Source organism: Culex pipiens, chromosome 3 (genome assembly GCF_016801865.2).
Source record: "Culex pipiens pallens isolate TS chromosome 3, TS_CPP_V2, whole genome shotgun sequence".
In the NCBI taxonomy this organism is placed as follows: Eukaryota; Metazoa; Arthropoda; class Insecta; order Diptera; family Culicidae; genus Culex; species Culex pipiens.
The window spans coordinates 4,068,341-4,092,178 of NC_068939.1; the positions used below are offsets into that span (position 1 = coordinate 4,068,341).

The 23,838-nt window shown below is 37.3% G+C and overlaps 1 protein-coding gene across 4 annotated transcripts; it reads left to right on the top strand.

Annotated features, from left to right (window-relative positions):
- The first annotated feature begins 429 nt into the window (after window positions 1-429).
- Window positions 430-21,716, top strand: LOC120417835 (calcyphosin-like protein). Of its 4 annotated transcripts, none has more exons than XM_039580054.2 (4): window positions 430-628; window positions 20,553-20,830; window positions 20,892-21,044; window positions 21,102-21,716. In XM_039580054.2, the coding sequence occupies exons 2-4, from the start codon at window positions 20,553-20,555 to the stop codon at window positions 21,316-21,318; spliced, it is 648 nt and encodes a 215-aa protein (XP_039435988.1). In that variant the 5' UTR covers window positions 430-628; the 3' UTR covers window positions 21,319-21,716. The 4 variants fall into 4 exon arrangements, with proteins under 4 accessions (XP_039435988.1, XP_039435987.1, XP_039435984.1 ...); XM_039580053.2 differs by lacking the exon at window positions 430-628 and adding an exon at window positions 11,106-11,372; XM_039580050.2 differs by lacking the exon at window positions 430-628 and adding an exon at window positions 15,957-16,278.
- Window positions 21,717-23,838: the final 2,122 nt, after the last annotated feature.

A 23,838-nucleotide genomic window follows, 5' to 3' on the forward strand; every position in this document is an offset into this window, starting at 1 on the left:
GCGTGTCTCATGGGGGCTTCAAAAACTCAACCGAGAATTCAGTAAAACTATTTTGAAATAATGTATCTGGATGCCATCAGTTTCTGGATGAAAGAAAACATTTTCAGTACAGAAATACTAATTAATCAGATAATGATGAATCCAACAATTCATGTACCAAAGCAATTAAAAGCGTTTACCATCCTCCCAGAAAAACAAAATAACACGCAGAGATAGAGACCGCCAGAAGCCGTTTATGTTCGGCCCAACCCCTAGCACAAGTCAAGTCTCGCAACCCATGAAGCATAAAGTCGTACACCGACGTCGCACCGAGGCCGCACCCACCGTCACCGGCAACTTCTGGCATCGTTCCATGGTTTTGTGCTCCCCAGGAAGAGAAGCGGCAGGCCAGAGCAAGGAAAAATTCGTTTCCGAATTTGGTCCTCGGGCTCAGTTTGCCACACGCCACGCCACGGAACAAGTCGCTGGTATTTTTCGGTTCATTCTCTGTGCCTTGTGAAACGGACGGATTTGCCCCCTTAGCCTTGCAAATTCTTGAAATTCGAGCCGCCAGAGATAGCATCATCTTCATCCGCTGCAAAGCTCAACGCTTCCGGAAACCAGGACCAGCAATAATACGATAATAAAGGTGCTCCCCTCGGAAACATGCAATTCGGTCTTATCGGTGAAAGTTTATCAGAAAATTGAGTGTCTAAAATGTATTGAGGCCACGAAATGCAACATATGGTCAGGCGATCTGCGTTGCGAAAAAAAGGTGGCTTCTTGCAGTTTCGCAGGTGGAAATTGACGGAATCGATAAGAAGCTAAAAAGTGGGGAATTTTCCCAAAAAGTACCACGGGACTCCATCGAATGCGGTAAAATAATGCGGTGTGCCTGCGTGGTCGGAGATGAAAATCGATGGCAAATCTCGGCGAAACTTGTTGAGTGTGGGCGATTTGGGGTGGCCGTGACCTACTTTCAACGGTCACCACTTTTTTTTGGTAGATGAAGTGTTACACTTTTTGTACTCGCAGACAGACCCTTCTTTAAAGAAAAAAAAACTCAACTTTAAAAGGAATGTTCAACTTTTGTCAGCAATTAGGGGGACAGGGGGTAATATGCACCCCCTAAGGGAAAACTGTGATTTCTCAACCATAACAGCATTTCTGTAAAAGAATTTCGTTAGATGTTCATAAATAACTATTATTCAACGTCATCCAAGTGAAAAAAGTCATTAAAAACCTCAAAATTGTTTAAAAATAACAGATTTCTAAAAATATTTTTGGTTACTTTCAAACAACCATGCGGGGCAATATGCACCGCCACATTGGGGCAAAATGCACTACAGAACGGGGCAAAATGCACCGCAACAATGGGGCAAAATGCACCGGGTAAAAGCAGTTTTCACTAGTCACCACTAGATGACACCGCTGTTTTTACAAAGGAGCTTCACAGCAGTGCATTTTGCCCCGACCACGCTTTTTGCAGAAAATTTAATTAAAAATGCATTTTTTGATGTTTTTGGACTCATCTATCTTCAGAATAATGAAGATTATGGCAAAAAATATATACCTCAACACTTAGAATAACAATAAATGCTTTTTATATTGTCCAAAAATCATAATGAAAGTTCAATGAAAATTAGATGAAAACACAACATTTTACAGTTTTGCAAATAACTTAAGCTGTTTTTATACCACGATGCTCAAATTTTTTCAGCATGGTTTAGCAGTGTTAAGCTTCCAATTTCTATGATTTTTCCCCCGGAAAATTCTTCCAAATACCGAGAAAAGCAGGAGGTGCATTTTGCCCTGGGGGTGCATATTACCCCCTCTCCCCCTATCACAAGTCAAGAGAGTTTTCCTTTCAATAAAGAAGGAAACATTCAACTTTTGTCAGCAGTTATCACAGTAAAGGCGAAATCTAAACACTTCACACTTTAAAACTGTTCACTTTTTGAAATAAAGTACATTCATAATAAAAATAAAACTTTTCTGGGGAATGGGATTCTGGGGAATGGATTTCTGGGAAATGGGATTCTGGGGAATGGGATAGAACCAAACTACCATCACATTTCTCCGATTTAGGAAACAATTTTGTCGATTTTGAAAACATCTATCGGGAATTCAAAAAAAAATTACGATTTTTGGGAACAACAACATTGAATTGTTCATCTTCACGTCCTTTGAATGCTCGCTAGGCTGATGAAAATATTTTTTGAAGTTTATGTCTTTCGGCTCTGACCAAAGTCGAGGACGGAGAAAAAAAAGGTAAAAAATTGAAACTACAAATCACGATTTTCTTTGAATGAAAAAGTGTTTTAAAATGCACCTGTCCAGTTGTTTTGCAACCATATGTTTCCAAAATATCTATGTATCGAAAATTTGTTTTTGCGGTGCTGTACATTGAAATTTCAAAAAAAAATCTTAATAATGCATTTCAACATGTTTTCAGTTGATTAGACTTCTACTTCCATTGAAATTTTTTAAGTTTTTTGAAAAAACCCTGATTTTTCAGACCTATTTTAAAGAAGAGTTACATAAAATTAAAAAAAAAATGTTTCAGAAAAAAATCAAATAATTGTCAGGGATCGCGATGGCTGTGACGTATTGCAAACTTACTATAGAAGCCATGGTTTCGATACTTGGATGAAAAAGGGTTTCAAAATGCATTTTACACCAGCCCAGCTGTTTTGCAATCATTGGTTTTCTAAATATCAATGTTTCTTTTCAATAAATTGGCGAAAGAAAAACTACTAAAATGTTGTTTTTTAGTACTCAAAATATAACCTATTCCCAGTTCTTCTCATAAGTTTATCGAGTAAAATAAGCAGCTATCTGTTATCACAACGACAACATAAAGTAATGATGGCACGATAACTGCTCGTTTTCATAGAAAGATAGATATATTTCAGGCGGGTTGTAAATGTATTGGGTTAGGGTCGTAAAATCTACCTCGTGTAAGCATATAGAGGCAAGCTCGAACAAAAGCGATTTTTTTTCCTGGTCTCACTTTGACTTCCCATTTGTTGCCTGTTTTGCCCGTTCGCTGCTGACCGTGTACGCCACAGTGGTATAACGTCAAAAAAGCCTCGTATAATGTTTGTAAACAGTATACAGTACAACTACCGTAAGTCGGTTCGTTTTTTCTTGAATACTTTTGCAGCATAATTTTATTATGAATGTAAAGGGGAATAGCATGTAATTTCATCATGCACGTGATGTTGGCTTACAACAGTTGGGCGTTCAAGAATAGTTGTAAATTGGCAAGAGAACTGGTTCCCCAGTGGACGGCTTTCTGTGCATTGTTTTCCTCCTGAAAAGAAATCTGTCCACCGGTGGACCGATTCCTCTTGCAAAATACAGCCAAGAAATCCGTCAAACAGTGGCCAAATAAAAAAAAATCCGGCTTGCCAACGTTGTCAAGAGAAACCGACCTTTCCCAAAATTTCCGGATATATATATATATATACAGCAATTCCCCACGAAAACAGCATGATTCGAAAAAAAAGTTCTCCGATCGGGCTCAAAATTTTTCTGGGGGATCCTTGGCCGAAATAATTAGACCCGTATTTTTTGGTTTGGCCATTAGGGTGACCTACGCCGTGTTAGGGTGGTCCGAAAAATGGCAATTTTCGTCGATTTTCGCAAAAACCACTTTTTTCAAAAAAACATATCTCCGCGCCATTTCATCCGATTTAAGCTGTCCTAGACGCAAAAGAAAGGTGATTAGTTTGGCTATTTGGGAAAAATAGTAAGAAGTTTCGAAAATCTAGCCTAACATTTGAAAAGGTCATATGAAAACTTAAAATGCTGTTTTGAAGGTCTCGGGACCAAAGAGCCTATGTCTGAAAATATTTTTATCGGATTCCTCGGAAAATTTCACATAACATATCAAAAAATGGTGAAGTTATGTTTTCGATACTCTGAGATACGATTTTTTGAAAATAAAAACTGGGTTTTTCGACGCGCCACGCGCAAAAAATGGAAAATGACGAAAACGGGAAAAAATCGACTTTTTTCACTAAAACTGCGATAACTTTAAAATTTCAGCGATGACCTATACATGTTAGGGTACTAAAATTTTCGTAATTAAAAGACGCAACTTTTGGTACCATAACATCTATAGGTCATCGCTAAAATTTTAAAGTTATCGCAGTTTTAGTGAAAAAAGTCGATTTTTCCCCGTTTTCGTCATTTTCCAATTTTTGCGCGTGGCGCGTCGAAAAACCCAGTTTTTATTTTCAAAAAATCGTATCTCAGAGTATCGAAAACATAACTTCACCATTTTTTGATATGTTATGTGAAATTTTCCGAGGAATCCGATAAAAATATTTTCAGACATAGGCTCTTTGGTCCCGAGACCTTCAAAACAGCATTTTAAGTTTTCATATAACCTTTTCAAATGTTAAGCTAGATTTTCGAAACTTCTTACTATTTTTCCCAAATAGCCAAACTAATCACCTTTCTTTTGCGTCTAGGACAGCTAAGATCGGATGAAATGGCGCGGAGATATGATTTTTTGAAAAAAGTGGTTTTTGCGAAAATCGACGAAAATGGCCATTTTTCAGACCACCCTAACACGGCGTAGGTCACCCTAATGGCCAAACAAAAAAATACGGGTCTAATTATTTCGGCCAGGGAACCCCCAGAAAAATTTTGAGCCCGATCCGAGCACTTTTGTTTTTTTCCATGCTGTTTTCGTGGGGAATTGCTGTATATATATATATATATATATATATATGTGTGTGTGTGTGTGTGTGTGTGTGTGTGTGTGTGTGTGTGGTCCAATCCAATACCCGCTAACCGGTAGCGAAATTATGGGAAAGTATAATTTGTATTAGACTTTGTATATGCCGAATGTTGATACAACTTATCTCAGTCCCGGGTATTAGGTGGTGATAGCCCTCGCGCTGCTTCCAACGACCCATTTCAGAATGGCAGAGATCCTAGCGTCCAAATTCCGAGGTCGTTGGGCATTGTCCGGCCCCGCCTTAACATAGAAGCAAGCACCAGACGGATCCTTGATCTATCCTAAGACTCCCAATCCCTTCAGGCAAATCAGGGATCAGCAGTATTAATATGAGAAGAATACAACATGTTTTATAACCTTCAGATGACCGACTGGTTAGAGTCCCAGACAATCAATCCGAAGGTGTGAGTTCGAATCCCACCTGATTCTGTTTCGTTTTTGTTCATATTCAAAGTTCCAATTCCTGATTCCAAATTTCAAAGGTACCGACCGGGATTTGAACCTTGAACCTTCTGCTTGTGAGGCTGAAGCCGTAACCATTAAGCCACGGAGCCGGCCTTTCCCAAAATTGCCGGATATTATTTTAAAAGTTTGCTTGAGAACGGCAAAGTTTCCAGTCCCCAAAATGATTGTTTTTTCGCCTGTCAACTGTCAAACAAAGGTGTACAAATTTAGGTCATCAGATTTTTTTGTCAATATGTTTAATCAGTATATCAATAACTACTTCAACATGTTAACGAATGGTAAAACGTTACTTAATCTACCGTATGGTGGTTGATGCATTCCTCTCGATAGGATTCGAATTGATGACCTTTGGATTGTGAGTCCAACTGCCTACCAGCGACTCCACCGAGGAAGGACCCATGGACGACTCCTACACCTGGACTAAGCTAACGATCTAGATTAGGTCTGAACCAATGTTCACTTCCCCATCCGACGGATAAGACAAATCTTGACTCGAAAAAAGCCACCGGGTCTGACTGGGGCTGAAGCCAGGCCAACTGGCCATCTGTTGAGTAACACCGAAACACTTATTTTACGGAAAGATAAGAAAAACTTGTAACACGCATTATCCCTCCCAAAGAATTTTAGAAATTTTAATTTATAAACATACGTAATTTTTCATATCAATTACCGCCAACCCTATTTAAGGAGACTGTTTACATATTTACACAATGTATGCAACTCGTTTACGCTAGGGAATAAGTTGAAAATAAAAATAAACCAGTAGTAACGGTCAATTCAAAAATTATGCCACTTATTCAAAATCAGATTAGTGCGCGTGACCTGTAGCGTGTGTTATACAACATTATCTTGTCTAATATTCAAAGTTAACAGTGTAGTAACTTCAGGCATCCACGCTAGGTGGTGATACTGATGCGAACAAATTTCGGAACCATGTTTTGAATTGGACTTGGCTCCATATGGTGTAAGCTTAGTGGTGAAATAGCAAAAAAAAAAGTGTGTTATGGTTTCTCAAATTTATTTATTTTGATTTCCTTCCACCGGCTAATTCAATCCATCACGCCAACAAACTTTCTTTGAGTATAAATATTGTGTTTCATCAACAAAAGAAAAGCGGTTGCAGATTCGATGAAAAATATTGAGGAATTTCCAAAGCTACATTTATTAAATATTAAATTCATCGACCTGACCGTCAATTCAAAAAGTTGCAGAAAAATCGATACACTAAACTGATAACAGCCATGTGAGCTGTAACTTATGAATAATAAATCATACGGCATTTCATGATGTGGTGTTCCGATACGGAGTGAACATTTAAAATTACTTAACGGAAACCATCGCAGTCACGGTTCTGCAAGGACAATCGCTGATTGAAAATGAAAGCACCTAAAGCTGCTGCCCAGCAGCTTGAATAACACAATCACAATAAATATTGTGAATCAAGTGACATTGTGTGGCAACTTTCGAGAAAGAAAAAAAAACTTTCCTTTTCGAGGACGAACTTAATGACAGTGTCACTTAAACTGTTATATGTGTCTCGAGGGGTTGATTTTCCATGTATTCACTGCTGACCATCGCATGCAATCGATGTCATTTTTACGCGGTAAATATATTCTAACGGCAAGCCACTGTGGGTGGGGGAGGAAGGGCTGAGGAAATTGAGCCCATTTAATGTTTGTCTGATAATGGATGCAAGATAATGACATGTCCGCGGGACATCAAGAAATGGAGCGATTTCCATTGTTTGGGCGATCAGCCAGGTATGAAGTAAGAATCGATATCGATCCAGGTTTTCTGAAATGCACAGATTCCAAACAGACGTGCCGAAAATGTTTAACAAAATTTTGGAATGAAAATCAATATCCTATATAATATTTTGCTGACATCACAGTCAAATTATTTTGATTTTTTGTTCAAAGAACTATACTATAATAATAATAATTCTTAAAAAGTGAAATTTTTTGAAAAAAATAGTGATGGAAAAATGGTTCTCATGCACAAACTATGGGTCTGAAAATTTGGATTTTTGGGTCATTTATGACCCATCAGACCTGAAAGGGTTAAATCAATTTATAATGCGACGATGTAATAAAATGTAGTATGAATAAATACATACTTTCAAAATAAAAAAAAAATCAAGCATCATTTTTTTTTAACAAAAACAATCAAAATATGCTGGTATTGTAAAAAAATAACATAAATATTAGCCACTAAATTTAAATGAAGAAGGCAAAAAAACGCAAAATTGTTCCATTTCAAAATGTATTTAACAAACAGATTTTTTTATGTATCAAGGTGTTAGTTTGGTATGTTTTGAAGATATTTTCATGACAGTTTTTTGCAGTTCTCCAAAATTGGGTGTTGGTGGGCTACAATAATGGATGTATTTTTGGTACAAAATTTAACTAAATTCCATACCTTATTCAAAACGAAACATGTTAAAATATCCAACCCTGTGTCCATCGTTAGAAGTCCCTCTTAAATACGCCCAATCGAAAAAGTTCATAAATTTTGATAGAATCAGTCATGGGACCATTCATAAACCACACTTTTTGAGAATCTGTTACCCCCCCCCCTCCCTTCGTGGACAATTGTCCATACAAAAAAAAATCTTTTTTGTATGGATCGTGGACAATCGCCATACCCCCCCCCCCCCTAGAGTGTCCACGTGGTTTCTGGATGGTCCCCATATTAGATTATCGTTTGTTTGGTTCCCATTTAACATGTACACATGCTACATACATCGTAAATAGTCAAAACAGGGCCGATTTTCACCAAATAACAATGTCGCATTTTTTTATGGGCCATACTGTATTACCACGATTTTTTTTTACTGTTTAGTGTTTTGCCATAAAGCAATTCACAATCAAAAGCATATGTTGCGACGGAGCGCGTCCGAAGCAGCCCCTTGTTCTGCGTCAGTGTCAGTGTTTTGTGATTGTTTGACTGGTGCCCGTGCTGTCGCTTAGAAAAAAGAAAATAAGATCAAAACAATTTGAGTAAGCGGGAGCACGGGCGCAGCTGAAGAATTTAGCTGTGAAAAAACACCAAAGATGTAAGTTTTGTAATTTTTGTGAACTATAAGTGTTATTTATTAATAAATAAGCTTTAGTTTTGTAGCGAGTGGAAAAGAACGAAGTTTTCTTTTAATCACTTCGCTGACAGAACCGGTGCCCGGGAGTTCAATTTGTTGGGTGGTGACGCGCGGTCAATTATGTGGCATTGTGTGTGAAAAGAAGAGAATTTTGCTTCGTGTTTTATCCTGGTTGGCTTGCCCACAAGAAGAAGAAAATCAGTTCAATTTGTTGGGTGGTGACGCGCGGTTAATTATGTGGCATTGTGTGTGAAAAGAAGAGAATTTTGCTTCGTGTTTCATCCTGGTTGGCTTGCCCACAAGAAGAAGAAAATCAGTTCAATTTGTTGGGTGGTGACGCGCGGTCAATTATGTGGCATTGTGTGTGAAAAGAAAAGAATTTTATTTCGTGTTTCATCCTGGTTGGCTTGCCCACAAGCAGAAGAAAATCAGTTCAATTTGTTGGGTGGTGACGCGCGGTTAATTATGTGGCATTGTGTGTGAAAAGAAAAGAATTTTATTTCGTGTTTCATCCTGATTGACTTGCTCAAGTCCTTCCTACATCATCGTTGATCGGGAGGCACGACGTCGTGTGAATTGTTGCATTAAAATAAGTTTAAGTGTTACTGTAAATGACTGTAAAAAAGTCCTTCCTATATCATCAATGTCGTCTGGGTAATCGTGATGAAAAATTACATTTATTCAGTATTTAAATACCTGTGCGCGATTGTTTTGGTGTGCTAATTAGAAAGACCTTCCCATAGCATCGTTGCTCGGAAGGCTCGCCGACGGGTTTGTTATGAAAGTCCTCCCCATAGCATCGTAGCTCGGGAGGCATCGAAAATCCAATACCTTATCCTACTAACCCAAAAAAAAAAATCACGTGATGCTTGAAGGAGATGCTGTGGATTCAACGGTCTCAAGCGGTATCAACAAGTATATAGCGAAAAACTATGTGCTTGATGAGTCTGCAACTTCAACTATCGGACTAACATTCCTCCCTTTTGTTGAACTGCAGGCTTCTTGGGAGGGCGCCGGTATTGACTAATAAAGTCGGGGTCTTCAGGGGTTAAACAGTGAACGGATGGTTGGCTCCCACTGATCATTTTTGATTCATTGTTTAACTTCAGCTGATCTATCAATAACGGAGTAGCAGCTCATTGGCAGTCAACCATGCTCATGCTCATGCTCGCTGACAGAACCGGTGCCCGGTTCAGGACATCCCCCGCGACTCAACAGCATAGGAAAAATAATCCCCAATTAAGGAGGTTAAGAAGGGATTAGACTTTCACAAACAAACACTAAACAAATTCGCACTATTTGACAGTTGGCCTGCATTCCTTTGCAGAAACGTCAGTAAAGTACATTTTGCTTTGTTTGCGAGTTTGGCAAACTTTCAAACAGAAAAGTGCAAGTTTGTTTGCTTGTTTGTCATAGTCTAATTTTATTTGACTAGAGCCACCTAACCAATGTACCAAAAATAATAATTCTAGAGTAAATTTTCAGGTCTCCTATGCAGATAGGACCTTTTGAAAATTTAATCTAGATTTTCTCATGGGGTCAACAATAGGCTATGCAATCACTCTTAAAATGAAATTCTTAGTTTGACCTCCAGGACTCACCTTCACGTATACATATCGACTCAGGATCCAATTCTGAGCAAATGTCTGTGTGTGTGGTGGGATGTTGGCTGAACCAATTTTGTCTGTTTCGTCGCTATTGAAAATTATAAAGTTAAGTTAAGTACTTCAAAAGTAATGCTAAAAAACGATTTTAACAGAAGTACGAAAAATTGTAAAAAAGGTGGTTTTTTGTAAGAAAACCCACCACGTTATACATTTTTGGTAAGGTAATGAAACGACCTCTCCAACGCGTTCAAAATATTGAAGATCTGACAACCCTATCAAAAGTTTTAAGCACTTAAATGTTTTTTATGCACTTTTTTGAGGCCGGATCTCAAACATACTGATGAAAAAGTTGTCCGGATCTATCATGTGCCATGTCGTTGGATAGGTAATCAAAAGATCTTTCAAGCGAGTTCTAAAGATTTTATATCTTTTGGGTCTTTTTTGGATAGCATTTGTGAGGAAGGCACCAACCACATAAGAGTGGATTAGGCAACGTTTTATTTTTGTAATTTCATTGCCAAACTAGGGGAAATATACCCATTTTAATCGCCGTTCGACCAATTCGCATCACTTTTGCAGTTTTCCGCTATTAAATCAACATTTTCAGACATATCAACAAAGAAGAGTTGCTTGCTCACTTTCATTTGAACTATTTATTACTTTGGAACAGTCAAAAACACTTTATGAAAGCTGCTTTCATGATCAAAGTGCTGATAGGCCGATAATAGAAATAGGCTGAGAAAGGGTATAGTTCCCCTACTTACTTTTCCTGTCATTTTTGAATGACGAAATGGCAATTTTTTTCATCGATGCTGTTATGAAGTTTTGGAATTTTGTTTGGTTTAACACTTACAAAGCACAATATAACGCAACATTTTTACATTTGACATTTTTAAATTTGCTGAAATGAAATTAGTTTTTTTAATGAACAATTTTCAAGTTCATTTAAAATAAAATAATGAAATAAATCTAGAAATCATTTTTACGATAAGCACTTCATCTGTCCAGCAATCTTTGACCGTGGCAATATTGCACTTTTGTGAGCAGCGCGCGTACTGAAAGAGAGGAAAAATACAGTCTCAGGTCAGCCACACACCACGTATCCAAAGCAGTTTGAAAGAGTTGTGATATCGTTGCTTGCTCGCAACGCCGGCAGTGTTGCTACCAACAAAGCACACTACAACACCAACAGAATTCAAACGGGGAGGGCCAACAATTCACGTGGCTCAGAGCTTCAGAGGAGAACTAGTTTCCATCATTCGCGATTTGCGCTTTCGGCGGTTCGGTCCAGTTTTGCGGTTTGTTTCCTTTGCGCTTCAAATCTGGAAGTGTGTTATTTAGCGGAAAGTTGGTGATTTGTGCAACCTGTTGCTCGCAGGTGTTGGTGAAAAGTGTGGAAATTTAGTGCAGTGATAAAGAACAATTTTCGGTCGAGGAAAAGCAGCGATTTTTCAACTGTTGGGCGTACCATTGTGTAAATATATCTTTTAAACCTTATTTTTTTACACCGTACTAAAAATTATTAATTACCATATAAACACGAGAGAGTATAACATCAATGCTAGCAAAGCGTTACAAATTCAATTCGCGAGCTGTTAAGTGACCTTGTGCGTGTGTTCAGAATGATTCATGGAATGTCGTCAGCTATTCGGCTGAATGCACTGAATAAGACAACGACCATCATACCAGATGAGTGTCGGAGCTTGTATTTTCCTAGTCGGGCGGCAACTATGTTAAATATATGGCTTATTCATCCAATCGAGGCGAGAAAATCACCCTTCTAGCAAGGCCAGTCATCACGCTAGTAGCCACCTTATTTCGCATTATTTCTTAAACTAATCCATCTGAAAAGCCAACCCTAATGTAAGCCGGTCAATTAGGTGAGTTCGGCATCGGTTTCGTCGAAGTCGATTTCGTCGCGCTCGCAAGGGACCATCCATAAACCACGTGGACACTTTAGGGGGGGGGGGGGGGGTAAGCGATTGTCCACGCTCCATACAAAAAAGATTTTTTTTGTATGGGCAATTGTCCACGAAGGGGGGGGGGGGGGGGTTGAGATTCCCAAAAAAGTGTCCACGTGGTTTATGGATAGTCCCCAAGGTTTTCAATTTTTATTATTTTATTTTGCTCAAAAAAAATCCCTCTGTATTTGGTTGCTCACTTAAGCAAAAACAAAAAGTAAAACAAAGAAGGGGTAATAATTTCACGCCCGGCCGGGTTTCCCTTGGCAGAGCGACTCACAACATCTTGGAATTGTGATATTAAACGAACGGAAGCCAAAGATGGGAAAACCACGCGGGTTGAACGCGCTTTACTTCGCAGTTGAGCTTCGCAAGCAGAACGCCCGCTATCAATTTGGCATTTGCCCATTTAAGAACAGCAGCTGTTTGCCAAGTTGGGACAATGTGTTATTTTCACTTTCAATAATATAGCCCGATGTGACACTGGCCGTGAACCAAGCCTTAAAAAAGCAAATGTTGATTGAATAATGGAACAAATTTATTTTTTCCTTTTTCATGAGATTTAGAATGTTTTCTTAAAAAGTTCGTCCAATAGACTAATAAAGTGGAAGACATTTTTATTGTACAACATTAGAAGTAAATTTGGCTAATACTACGAAAATTTAAATTTAGTGAAAGCACGCATCTTTTGCATCTGGACCATATATTAATCGCCTATTCCCACTACTTATCAAATCAGATCAAATTTAAACACTACATTGAATATAAAAGACAATGAACTGCAATAGAGCTTCAATTTTGGCCTGAGAATACGTTTTTTTTTTCTTTCTTTTTTTCTATTTCATGAAGATCGAACGGATTGATGCAATTGATCTTAAACTGATATTATTCTATTTTTTATTATTTACCTAATCTTATCTTCAATTTTAAATCAAAATAATACCTTATTTGAAATTATAGATTACTTACAGTCAGCATTATTTAATAACTTTATTTAATTATATATTTAAAAATAGTAGTTTATGCAACAAGTTGCAAAAAGAGGATTTTTTCAGAACGAGTCGTACATTTATCCAACGAGGTTCACCGAGTTGAATAAATACGAAGAGTGCTTAAAAAATCAAGTTTTGCAACGAGTTCCATACAACATTTTTTGCAATTCCAAAAAACACACACTGAGTGAAATTTTATGTCAAATTTTCATGTATTTTGTCAATAAATCGTTTAAATCAAAAAAATGTTGAAAAGTGTTACTTTTCGAAACAAGTGCTGAAAAGTTCAACTTTTCAGCACCCATTTGAGTGCTGAAAAGTAGAACTTTTAAGCATTTATTTTGAAAAGTGTTGCTATTCGATTCTGTTATTTTTGGTACAGAAAAGTAGGCTATTTCGTCGTTCAAGAATGACAGGAAAAGTAAGTAGTTTCACGACGGAATTGCAAACAGATATTTTTTTCAATTCTGTTTTGAAAATACCTACTTTTCCTGTCATTCTATAGTGACAAAATGGCTGACAATTGTTACCAAAAATAACAGTGCTGAAAAGTTCATTATAGCACTCATTTCAGTGCGGAACAGTTCAACATTCAGCACTTGTTTTGAAAAGTAAAACTTTTTGACATTGCTTTGGTTTTTGTGTTGACCAAACACACGGACGTCAATCTAAAATGGGAAAACAAAAGTGCGTCGTTTTTACTCAACTCGAAGCGCCATTGGATAAATTTACTAGTCGTGCTGACAAAATGAGCATTTTGCGACTTGTTGCAACAACTATTTTGTTTAGTTTTATTTTTGCTTAAGAAAAAAATAAAAAAAAATAATGAAAGTTCTTCTAAATTTTCTATTTATATTCGTTCATTATGAGTGTTCATTGATACTGCTAGTTGAATTTTTCTGACAGTATTCGGTCCATTTCATATCCTTCAATTATTACGTTTGGCCTGTTATGTGTTTTAAAATTGTACTCTTGATTTTTATGTCAAAACCCGTTTTACTTGGTTTTCTGACACATAAATTAATTTTCACCTACCTTTTAAAAATGTCTCATAAGCACAGGAAACTATGGTGCATAAGACCTTTTAAAAACGTACTCTAGATTTACTTTTAAGTAGCAATAAATCACGTTAAATTATGTTTTAGTTTAGGCTAGAATATATGACAAAACAAAAAAAAACTGTGTATACTTGTTTAGTAGTTAAAAAATATCATTCACCGGTCCCATGTTTGAATATTCAAATCATGATACATAATGCATCAATTAAAAAAAAAACATTGCTTCGTGTTTGTGTCGTAAGAAAACATAAATTGTACAATCCCAAAAAACATCAAAACCACCTCCGTAAACCCGAAATCGATTCAGCAGTCAATTTTATGTAAAATAAATAAAACAGTTTAGTTAAGGAGCATGAGCACAATCACAGCCTTTAAAAAAAATATTGAAGGAACGAAATTCTCCACCGATGTAACATCACGCTACATATTCGCTCCATAGCCCAATGTTGATTCTTAAGGCAAATTTAATTTACTTTCAAAATATGTAAAAATATTGACGTTTTCTTTGAAATTTCCAAGTGATGATCAATTTCAGGGAAGATGATGGATGTGTTCACCTCAAAATTGGGTAAATGTATCTTAAAAATAAGCCAGCATTTAACATAAAAAAATGATTTAGGAAACAGGCAATTACATGAAACAAGTCAAATTATCAAACAGATAATACCTTTTTTAATTTTCAATTTATAGACAGTTCTTGAAAAAATACATGACAAAATTAAAAAAAAACAGCTGCAAAACCTGTTGAAAGTAATTTAAATCCAAACTCGTAGCCACCTATTGTCGACTAGCTTAAGCACATCAAACTAAAAGCACCATCACTCCCATTTCCATTTAAACGAAGAAAATCCAAGGCACCCACGACAAAAGCCCAAAACGAATTAAGCTTAATAGTTTATTTTTTCGCCGACCGCGCCGCCTACTTCACCACCCACCAATCTATGAAAAAAGCGAAAGTTCTCCGTCGTCGACTGCTTTCAAGTGAAGGAGGAGTGAAAGAAGAAAAACAGCGTTTCGCACAATGTAGAACACGAAACGCAGCAAAAGGGAAAGTCGGAAAATGGTTAAAACATGTTCTACAGCCGTCGTCGTCGCGAACGCGGTTTCCTTGGCATCCGCCGGTATAAACAAACTGGCACAAACTGTGTTGGTTGGAAGGGGGGTTGGGTGGTTCGTGTTGGCGAATTGCGATAGACAATTTATGAATGGATTTTCATGATCAATTTGCTGATTGTTAATTGGACAATGTCAATTTGTCGTTCCGATTCTTTCAATTATTCAATTTTTCAAACATTGGGAGCGATCGATTTGATTACACTGTGGAAAGAAATCCGGTATGCAATGGTTCGTTTCTCGTTTTTTTCTATGGGTGTATCCCCTGAATGGCTGCAATACATTACATGGTGGCGTTTCAGGATATGCTTATTGCATCAGTCCCGGGCGTGTTGCGTGATGCGCCTGCAGATATGCAAACACACGAGACTGTTGTTGACACACAGATTCATGCAACTGTCTTTATTGATTTTCTCTTTACAAGGAAAGTGCAATTTATCGGCAATCACTGTTACTTCTACTAGTGATTGTCCTTTTTGGCCTGCTAAAAGTTATGACAAGAAAATTGACTTGAGTAAACATGTTGATAGTAGGCTTTGGCAGGTTTGTATACCTGTCTGTCATCAAAGTCAATTTGATAATGTTCCGGTCGATGTCCGGGCGAACAATCGGCCTCCCTTCTCCTAGCGGGAGGTGCGTTGTGTCCTTGTTCGCACACTGGCTTTTTCCATTATTAATCAGTTAATTTTTCTTCTTTCGTTTTCCTTCGACTGGCCGAGTTCACCTACTTTTCCCAGGGTTCTGCTATACTAACAAGCCCTCTATAGCTATTTATACTGGTGGGAATCGGCATCGGCGGGTACACAACTTCGAGCCTTTTGCCTACCACTTTTGCCGTGGCTAGGATTAGTCTGTGCTTTACCTTAGCCGGGATAACAATTCCGTCCGTCGAGTTTAGTTAGTCGGTTTTTTGGATTCGGTCGGTTGATAAATTTGTTCAAAATTGTGCCGCAAATCCGGACAATCCTTCACAGTGTAATATGAATAGTTCAGAAGTAGTGCAGTTTGAACACTCTTCGACGGGGGATTTCAAGTAAAGCGCCGTAATCGTGTCTTGCCATAGGAATAGCCCAGCGGAATTACCGCACTGCTACAACGCAATACATCTACCTCAGTTACGAGTCGAGCAGCGGTCGTTTATACCAAGCCACATTCTGGAAAGGTTCCAGAGAAACAAAACCACGGATACTGCGTTCTATCAAACAGTGTCCACCATGCGATCCGTTCACAGGTTCAACCACAGAATATCCCTGAAGGTAATTCTTATTTCTAAGCTGCGACCCCAATTTCCATTTACCGTGCTGTGAGGTTTATTTAAAACTTGAAGTTTTCAAACACAAAATTTCAAATCAACTCCATAAAACGGTACCGGTACTATCAAATCAGTGGAGGAACCTTCGAAAGAATCGTTGGACCTTTCACACCCTCCTCGTGGAGGGCGAACTCGACGTTGAGCATTTATTGTTCAGATTCGTTCAAGGATCCAACAACTGTGAGGCATCCTGTTCTCCAACTCCTCTACTGCCGTTCTACGCATAATTGTCCCATGTTCGAAAAAGTACAACTGAGAAAAACGCGATTGAAATTTTTCGATCGATTTTTGCGTTTCTACGCATAATTGTCCCGTGGGTCCCTTTTAGCTCTATATGTCCCTAATCACCCCGGTTATCGTTTGATCATCCTTATTTGTAATCCTCTTGCTATACAAAAGATAAACAAGACATAATACTTAGTAAAACTAATGATTCCGTGTAAGAAAATACTTGGTGGGACAATTATGCGTAGAAGTACAACGATGGGACAAACAGACTTGGTGTTGTTTTTAATGAGTTTCCGAACAAAGTACTAGATTTTATGTGTTTTTCTGAATGTTTACGTCAAACTGAACTTAAAAATGATAAAAAGTCAGAATCGTCCAAAAATGACATGGGACAATTATGCGTAGAACGGCAGTATAGCTAAAGGAAAAAAAGAGAACACACATTCAAATAGGGTGGAAGGACCGCCAACACCTTTGAAGTCGAAATTCTCACTCCACCAGTCCTGTTATGGCCCGGATTGGGGTCACCGGTGTAATTATTTTATCGAATCGGACTGGCTGCGTGCCACGGTTGGACGCATGTTTTGCTTTTTAACACTCGTGCGGAACTTCAACAGGGGTTCGCGTACACGAAAATTAATTACGAGGTATTGTTTGTTTATACAATAAAGTTTTAATAACACAAACAATGACTGTTAACTTCAAATAAACCCGAGGACTTACAAGAAATTGTGGAAAATCAAATTTATTTTCAATATGAATTTGATAAATACAATCTCTAAAATGATAAATAGAAAACAAAAATAATACAAATTTAACATTAAAAACATCAAAATGTCAATTTGTCTTTATTTTTTTTTAAGTACAGTCGACTCTCTGGTTGTCGATCTTTGCTATCTCAATATTGCTCTATCTGTCAATGTTTTTTTCAGTCCCATCAAATTGCTTACTTCGATGCTCTTCTTATCTCGATATTTTTTTCCTAGCTCGATAAAACCCCCCTCGATGGTCCCTTGGATTCCATCTGCTCCAAAAATACTCTCCGGCTTTCAATATTTTTTAATGGTTTCAGTCTTTTTTCGAAACGGAGCAAGTCTTTAATTTGTTTTTGATTTTTCGGACGTTGCCATGATTCTCTCTCACAGATGGGTATCGTTCTATAAACTGATACTTCTCTCCTTCGATATTTAATATCAGAGTATCGATTATTTCATACAATCATAATATTAAAAAATAGCATTGGTTTGGTGAATTGACTTGTTTTAGGGATTTTTTTCCAATGCTTTGAAATGTTTTTTTATAAATCCTTTGGGTCAACTTAGCCCATGTCTTTTACTTACATCCCCTAGTTAGTTAGTTAGTTGAGCCTTTCAGCCATAAACGCTGGTTCGGCTACATCCCCTTATTTTAAGGCCGAAAAAGGTTTGCGATATTTTTGGTTAGAAAATGTTTTAAAGTAATTTATTACAGCAAAAAGATAGCTGACAAAATATTAAAAAAAACACAACAATAACAACAAAAAAACAATGCAATTAAAAAAAATATCAACTGCCAAAATATTACAAACACACAGAAAAAGGCCTAACTCAGTCATAAAAAAAAATGCTTATGATAAATAATCCAGAAAATACAGTCCAGACTCGATTATCCGAAGATTCGATTATCCGAAGGTTTGTATGGGACTTCAAATAATCGAATCACGAACAAAAAAAAAATTTTTTTGTTTATTTTTATCCTTTTTTAATTTTAAACATCAAATACGAGTTCTGCGACCTACGTTTAGTCGAATTTGAATTGTTGATTGCCTATTACTGCCGTTCTAAGCATAATTGTCCCATGTCATTTTTGGTCGATTCTGACTTTTTGACATTTTTAAGTTTAATTTGATGTATACTTTAAGAAAAATCCATAAAATCCAGTGCTTTGTTAGGAAACTCATCAAAAACAACACCAAGTCTGTTTGTCCCATCGTTGATCTTCTACGCATAATTGTCCCACCAAGTATTTTCTTTCACGAAATCATTAGTTTTACGAAGTATTGTGTCTTGTTTAGCTGTTGTATAGCAAGAGGATTACGAATAAGAGTGATTAACTGCTAACTGGGATGATAAAGGACTTATAGCGTGAAAATTAACCCACGGGACAATTATGCGTAGAATCACAAAAAACGGTCGAAAAATTTCAATCGCGTTTTTCTCCGTTGCACTTTTTTGAACATGGGACAATTATGCGTAGAACGGCAGATTAGGTAAATAATAAAATGCATTTTTCAATATTTCGTCATCTTGGATTTAAAAATTCTAAACCACTTTAGCGTAGTTAAGGGGTTAAACCCGAAGTGAAATTTTTCCGAGGCCTTCGGATAGTCGAGCCTGGACTGTAATGCAAATGCAACAAGATAACATAAACAAGAGAATTACAAAATTAAAAAGCTATGGGAAAATCACAAATTTTCACAAAAAGAACCAAAAATCCAGCGTGAAACAGTCTAATTATTGACGTCTGAACGCAACAATCAATGGCATGAGTTGGAGAAATTGAATAAGTTGCTGTTGCTGCTACTTTCTACCACATGTATCGCAAGGACTAGCGAAAGCTGCTATTGGTGAAAAAGTTGGACGGAGTTCAATCGCCTCGACAAGCACTCGCATGTCGATCACAATAGAACGTGCTACGCCGTGAAGATTTTGGCTAATTGTGAAATGAAAAAAATAGAATCAATAACCTTTCAGATGGATGAACTATATTATGACTGGTGTGACTTGACAGTTATTCATCACAATAGCTGACATTGACTGCCAATTAGCTATCTATAGTTAAGGTGACATGACACGGGTCAACGGTCGAACGTCATTGGAGGCGGAGGTTACAGTCCTTGTCACCTTGTGGAACTACATCCAGTACCAGCAATAATGAAGGGACAATATTTGAACGATTTACTGGGCGGAGAACGGAGAATGGAACAAATCTCTAATCGTGGCACGCAAACGGGGTGAATTTTTCCGCCTGACGTCATTCCGTGGGCTCGATATCCTGTTCAATAATTCATATCGAATCGGCCTTAAGCTAACTGATTGAATTTGTTTGCTTGTGGGGAGACCTTGACCCGGAGGGAATTGTCGAGAGGGTACTTTAATCTTGGACACGAAGACAAGAATTGTGAGTTAATGCAAACGCTTAATTAAATTATCTCGCTCCTTTTAAAAACAAAATTTTTAACCTCAATGAGGATCAGTGATCTACAAACTAAAAATAATACAATTTAAAAAAATAATTTCATGATTTTTCTGCAACGTTTTCCGCCAAGCTATACACCCGAGCTACCACTCTGGTATCGATCGAAGCAAGTGCGGCAGTGACAGGACGCAGTTTTGGAAATTTTCCTCCAAAGTTTGGAGATTTGATTCAGCCCACGACTAAAAACAAGCTAATCGACAGTGAAGGTGTAAAGGAAAGCATATGTTTCCATCTGGCATTAAAGTTGACTCATCTGTACCTTAGCAAAAAAAACAGCTCAAATTGTAGTGAATAATAAATTTTGCAAAAAAAAAGTTAGTTTTTATAGTGAAAATCGGTGCTTAGTGAAATTAAATATTTTTAATGTTTCTGAGGGGAACACTTTTATATCGGAGCCGCATTTACAAAGCGGATCCAGTGACTGTATCTTACTTAAATCCTTAGGTCGCCTTCCCTAAGGAATCCAGATAAGGACCCACGACCTTCCCTAACAAGGCGACCCGTAAACAGAAGGAATACAGCCGCCAGTGGCGTCAGTGCAAGTCATGTCACATATTCACTTGGCTCAGTCGGAAATATGGGTTCGTTAAAATATTACGCGACACAATTCAGACTGCTCACTTACGCTACAAATGTCCAATACAAAATTAAAACACAAAAATATTATGATTGGTGAATACTCGTAATAGTTCAATCGCTTGCAATAATCAGCACATTAATTAATCTTAAAAATAAATTTCCTTTCATCCCCAGATGGCACATCGCCCCGTCAGTGCAATGTCTCGTCAAGAATCTGAAATGATCAACCGCAGCCGCCGGGCTCTATCCTCGGGCACGCTGACCGACTCGATCGAGAAGCTGCGCCACATGTGCCTGGCCCGAGGTGCCTCGGGAATCCTCGGCCTGGGACGCTGCTTCCGCCGCATGGACGACGACGGCAACAAGGCCCTGAACCTGGAGGAGTTTACCAAAGGTCTGCTGGACACCGGGCTGGACGTTACCAACGAGGAAGCCTCCGAGATGTTCAACAAGTAAACTTTAAGCCACAGATGCATCTTGCCGAATAAAACTGATACTCTGTGTTCGTTACAGGTTTGACACTGACGGAAGCGGTTCCGTCAACATGACCGAGTTCCTGATTGCCATCCGGCCTAATATGTCCGAGTCGAGGAAGCAGATTGTCGGGGCTGCCTTCGCCAAGCTGGACAAAACCGGAGACGGAGCGATCACCGTTGAGGATCTAAAGTAAGTTTGCAATCAAACCTACCCAAACACTCTAATGACCAACAATCTCACTTCCAGGAACGTCTACTCGGTCAAGAACCATCCCCTATACATCAGCGGGGAGGAAACGGAGGACAACATCCTGCGAAAGTTTCTGGCCAACTTTGAGGAGAACGGAAACGCCGACGGAACGGTTACCAAGGAGGAATTCCTCAACTATTACGCCGGGCTGAGCGCTTCGATCGACTCGGATGCCTACTTTGATCTGATGGTTCGCCAGGCTTACAAGCTGTAAAGGGGCGCGTTTGACACTGCTATTACCATTGCTATTCTGTGTATGTTCTAAGTCGTTACAAATGCAACAATTATTTATTTATTTTACATACTTTAGAACTTACAAACTGCTGTTTGGAACATAGAATCTATACGTTTTAACGTGATAATCCGCCCAAAAGTTTAAGGCTAACGGTATGTTCGACGCAACTCTGTCTCCTCTAATCAATTATCTTGTTTCTAAAACCATCACAATTCGAATCTTGAGAAACATTCTATTTAATAAATAACAACAATGCATTTCTGTGCTGGTTTGATGAAGAAATAAAAATGATTTTAAAACAAGAAGGACTTAAATCATGATCTGCGACAATGCGAGAGAGAGAGAGAGATAGAAATAAAGGTATGTTCAACAGAAAACACTTCTGATTATTTTTGAAAGAAAGCCCTCAAAACGAACAAAAAAGGTAAATTTAGAGTTTTTAAAGATCCTATAAGCTTTTGTGTTCATATAGGAAAGAACATTATCAAAAAAGCTCCAAGAATGCCGGTTGATTAAACATCAAATTTCGCAAATTTATGCTGATTGTTAAACATCTTTCCAGACTCGGTAACTCTGTGCAATACTCGACGTTCTCGCAAATCGACTTTTCATTATTATTTTTTATTTGGATGATACTTTGTCCATCATTCCCGATCCGCCATTTGGCGGCCATTTTTGTTTTAGAAAAACATTCAAATCTTGATTCAAAATGTATCAATCAAAAATGGTTTTCTTTGTGTTGTTTGTAGAAGCATTTTACATATCGTCAGTAGTGTGCTATCTTGTGACAACGACCATTTAGTACTTTTCGAGAAAATCGATTTTTAAAGTTTGTTGGTAAATAATTTCAAAACTATGAATGATATAGCTAAACTTTTTGAAGCAATCGGTTCGTATACTATCGCTTAACAAACGCTCCAAGTTTCAACTAAATTGGTTACACCAGTTAAAAGATACAGTAAATAATTTAAACAAAAATCTGAAAAGCACGTGTCACAACTTGTGACTCACAAGTGTGTTTCGAAAGTAAATTTGTACTACGTGTCACAAGTGTGCACAGAATTCCCATACAAAATAAAATAAGCTCAAATCAATGGTTTAATCGACTTAATCAGTATATTTTTATAAACAAAAGATAGCATTGCCTTTAGATAGTATGTGTGTACATAAATTTGTGAAAAACAAAAACAATTTTCCACATTTTCCAACAACATGTATGACGTGTCACAAGTGTGCACAATCATTTTGATGATAAATTGGTCTATGTCACAAGTGTGTATTGCGATATCCGGGAAACGGATGCGAGTTTCCAAAATCGGGTTAAAGCATCGAGTAGTGTTTGTTAAGTATAGCAAAACGTCATCCTTAACTCATTTTCGACCAAAATGGTCTATGTCACAAGATAGCACACAGCTGACGATATAGCGATGTTTTTTTTTTTTTTTTTCTTTCATTTCGATTTAATATCTCTGGACCCTTAGCTCAGAACCATCATTGACAGTCATTGTCCCAAAAGTGAAAGACACCATCTACCACCTTAATCTAAAACAATATTTTTTTGATACAGATTGGAAATTACTCTTATCAAATTGTGATTACGAGCACCGTTTTCAAATTATAATTTTTAGGCTTTTTTCGATTTTTTTTTTTAATTTTAAAAGTAGTGTCTATCTTAAAAAACACATTTGGAAACTTTCCTTTCAAAAATTTCAAATTAGGAAAAAAATATATTTTTTAATCCAAAAAAAAAAAAATAATTGGAAATTCTATCAGCGATTGTAAGATTCTGCTGGTTTTTTTAAGATTATGATACATTTTTGCAGTGAACAATCAATATTGTTGTAAGAGTAATTCTCAACGTTTTCGCAAATGGAATTTTCTTTGTATTTTGATTTGAATGATTAGTTTCATACACGGCTCCATACAAATTTGGCGGTTGGTCATACAAAATTGGCATGCGAATATTTGAAAATCTGTATCTTTAGAAGGAAGGTTCGATTTTTTTTTGGCTTCGGCAAAATTGCACGATTGATTATGCTTTTTCAGAAAAAAATATTTACGCGAGGGAAAATGACCTGTTTTTAAATTTGGCTTTTCATAATCAGAAATATTTTTTTTTTCGAAATTTGTTAATAAGTTTTAGAGGACATAAGGCCGTTGCAAATATTTTTTAAAGTTTATGTGCAAACTTGGTTCGAAAAATCGGGTGGCAAAAAAAAATCATAAAACTGCGAAATTTCAATGGAAGTAGAAGTCTAATCAGCTCAAAACAATCTAAAACGTTTTTTTTTTCATTGATAATCATATTTAGCTTATTTGGACTTGTTAAAAAATATTTTGAACTTTTATGAAATTACAATGTTTAGCACCGCGAAAACTGTTTTTTTTTTTCACAAAAATAAAGTTTACTCATAAATTTTGGAAACTTATTATTGCAAATCCACCGGACAGGTGTATAATGCATTTTTTTTAAACTTTTTTCATTGAAATGTTAAAACC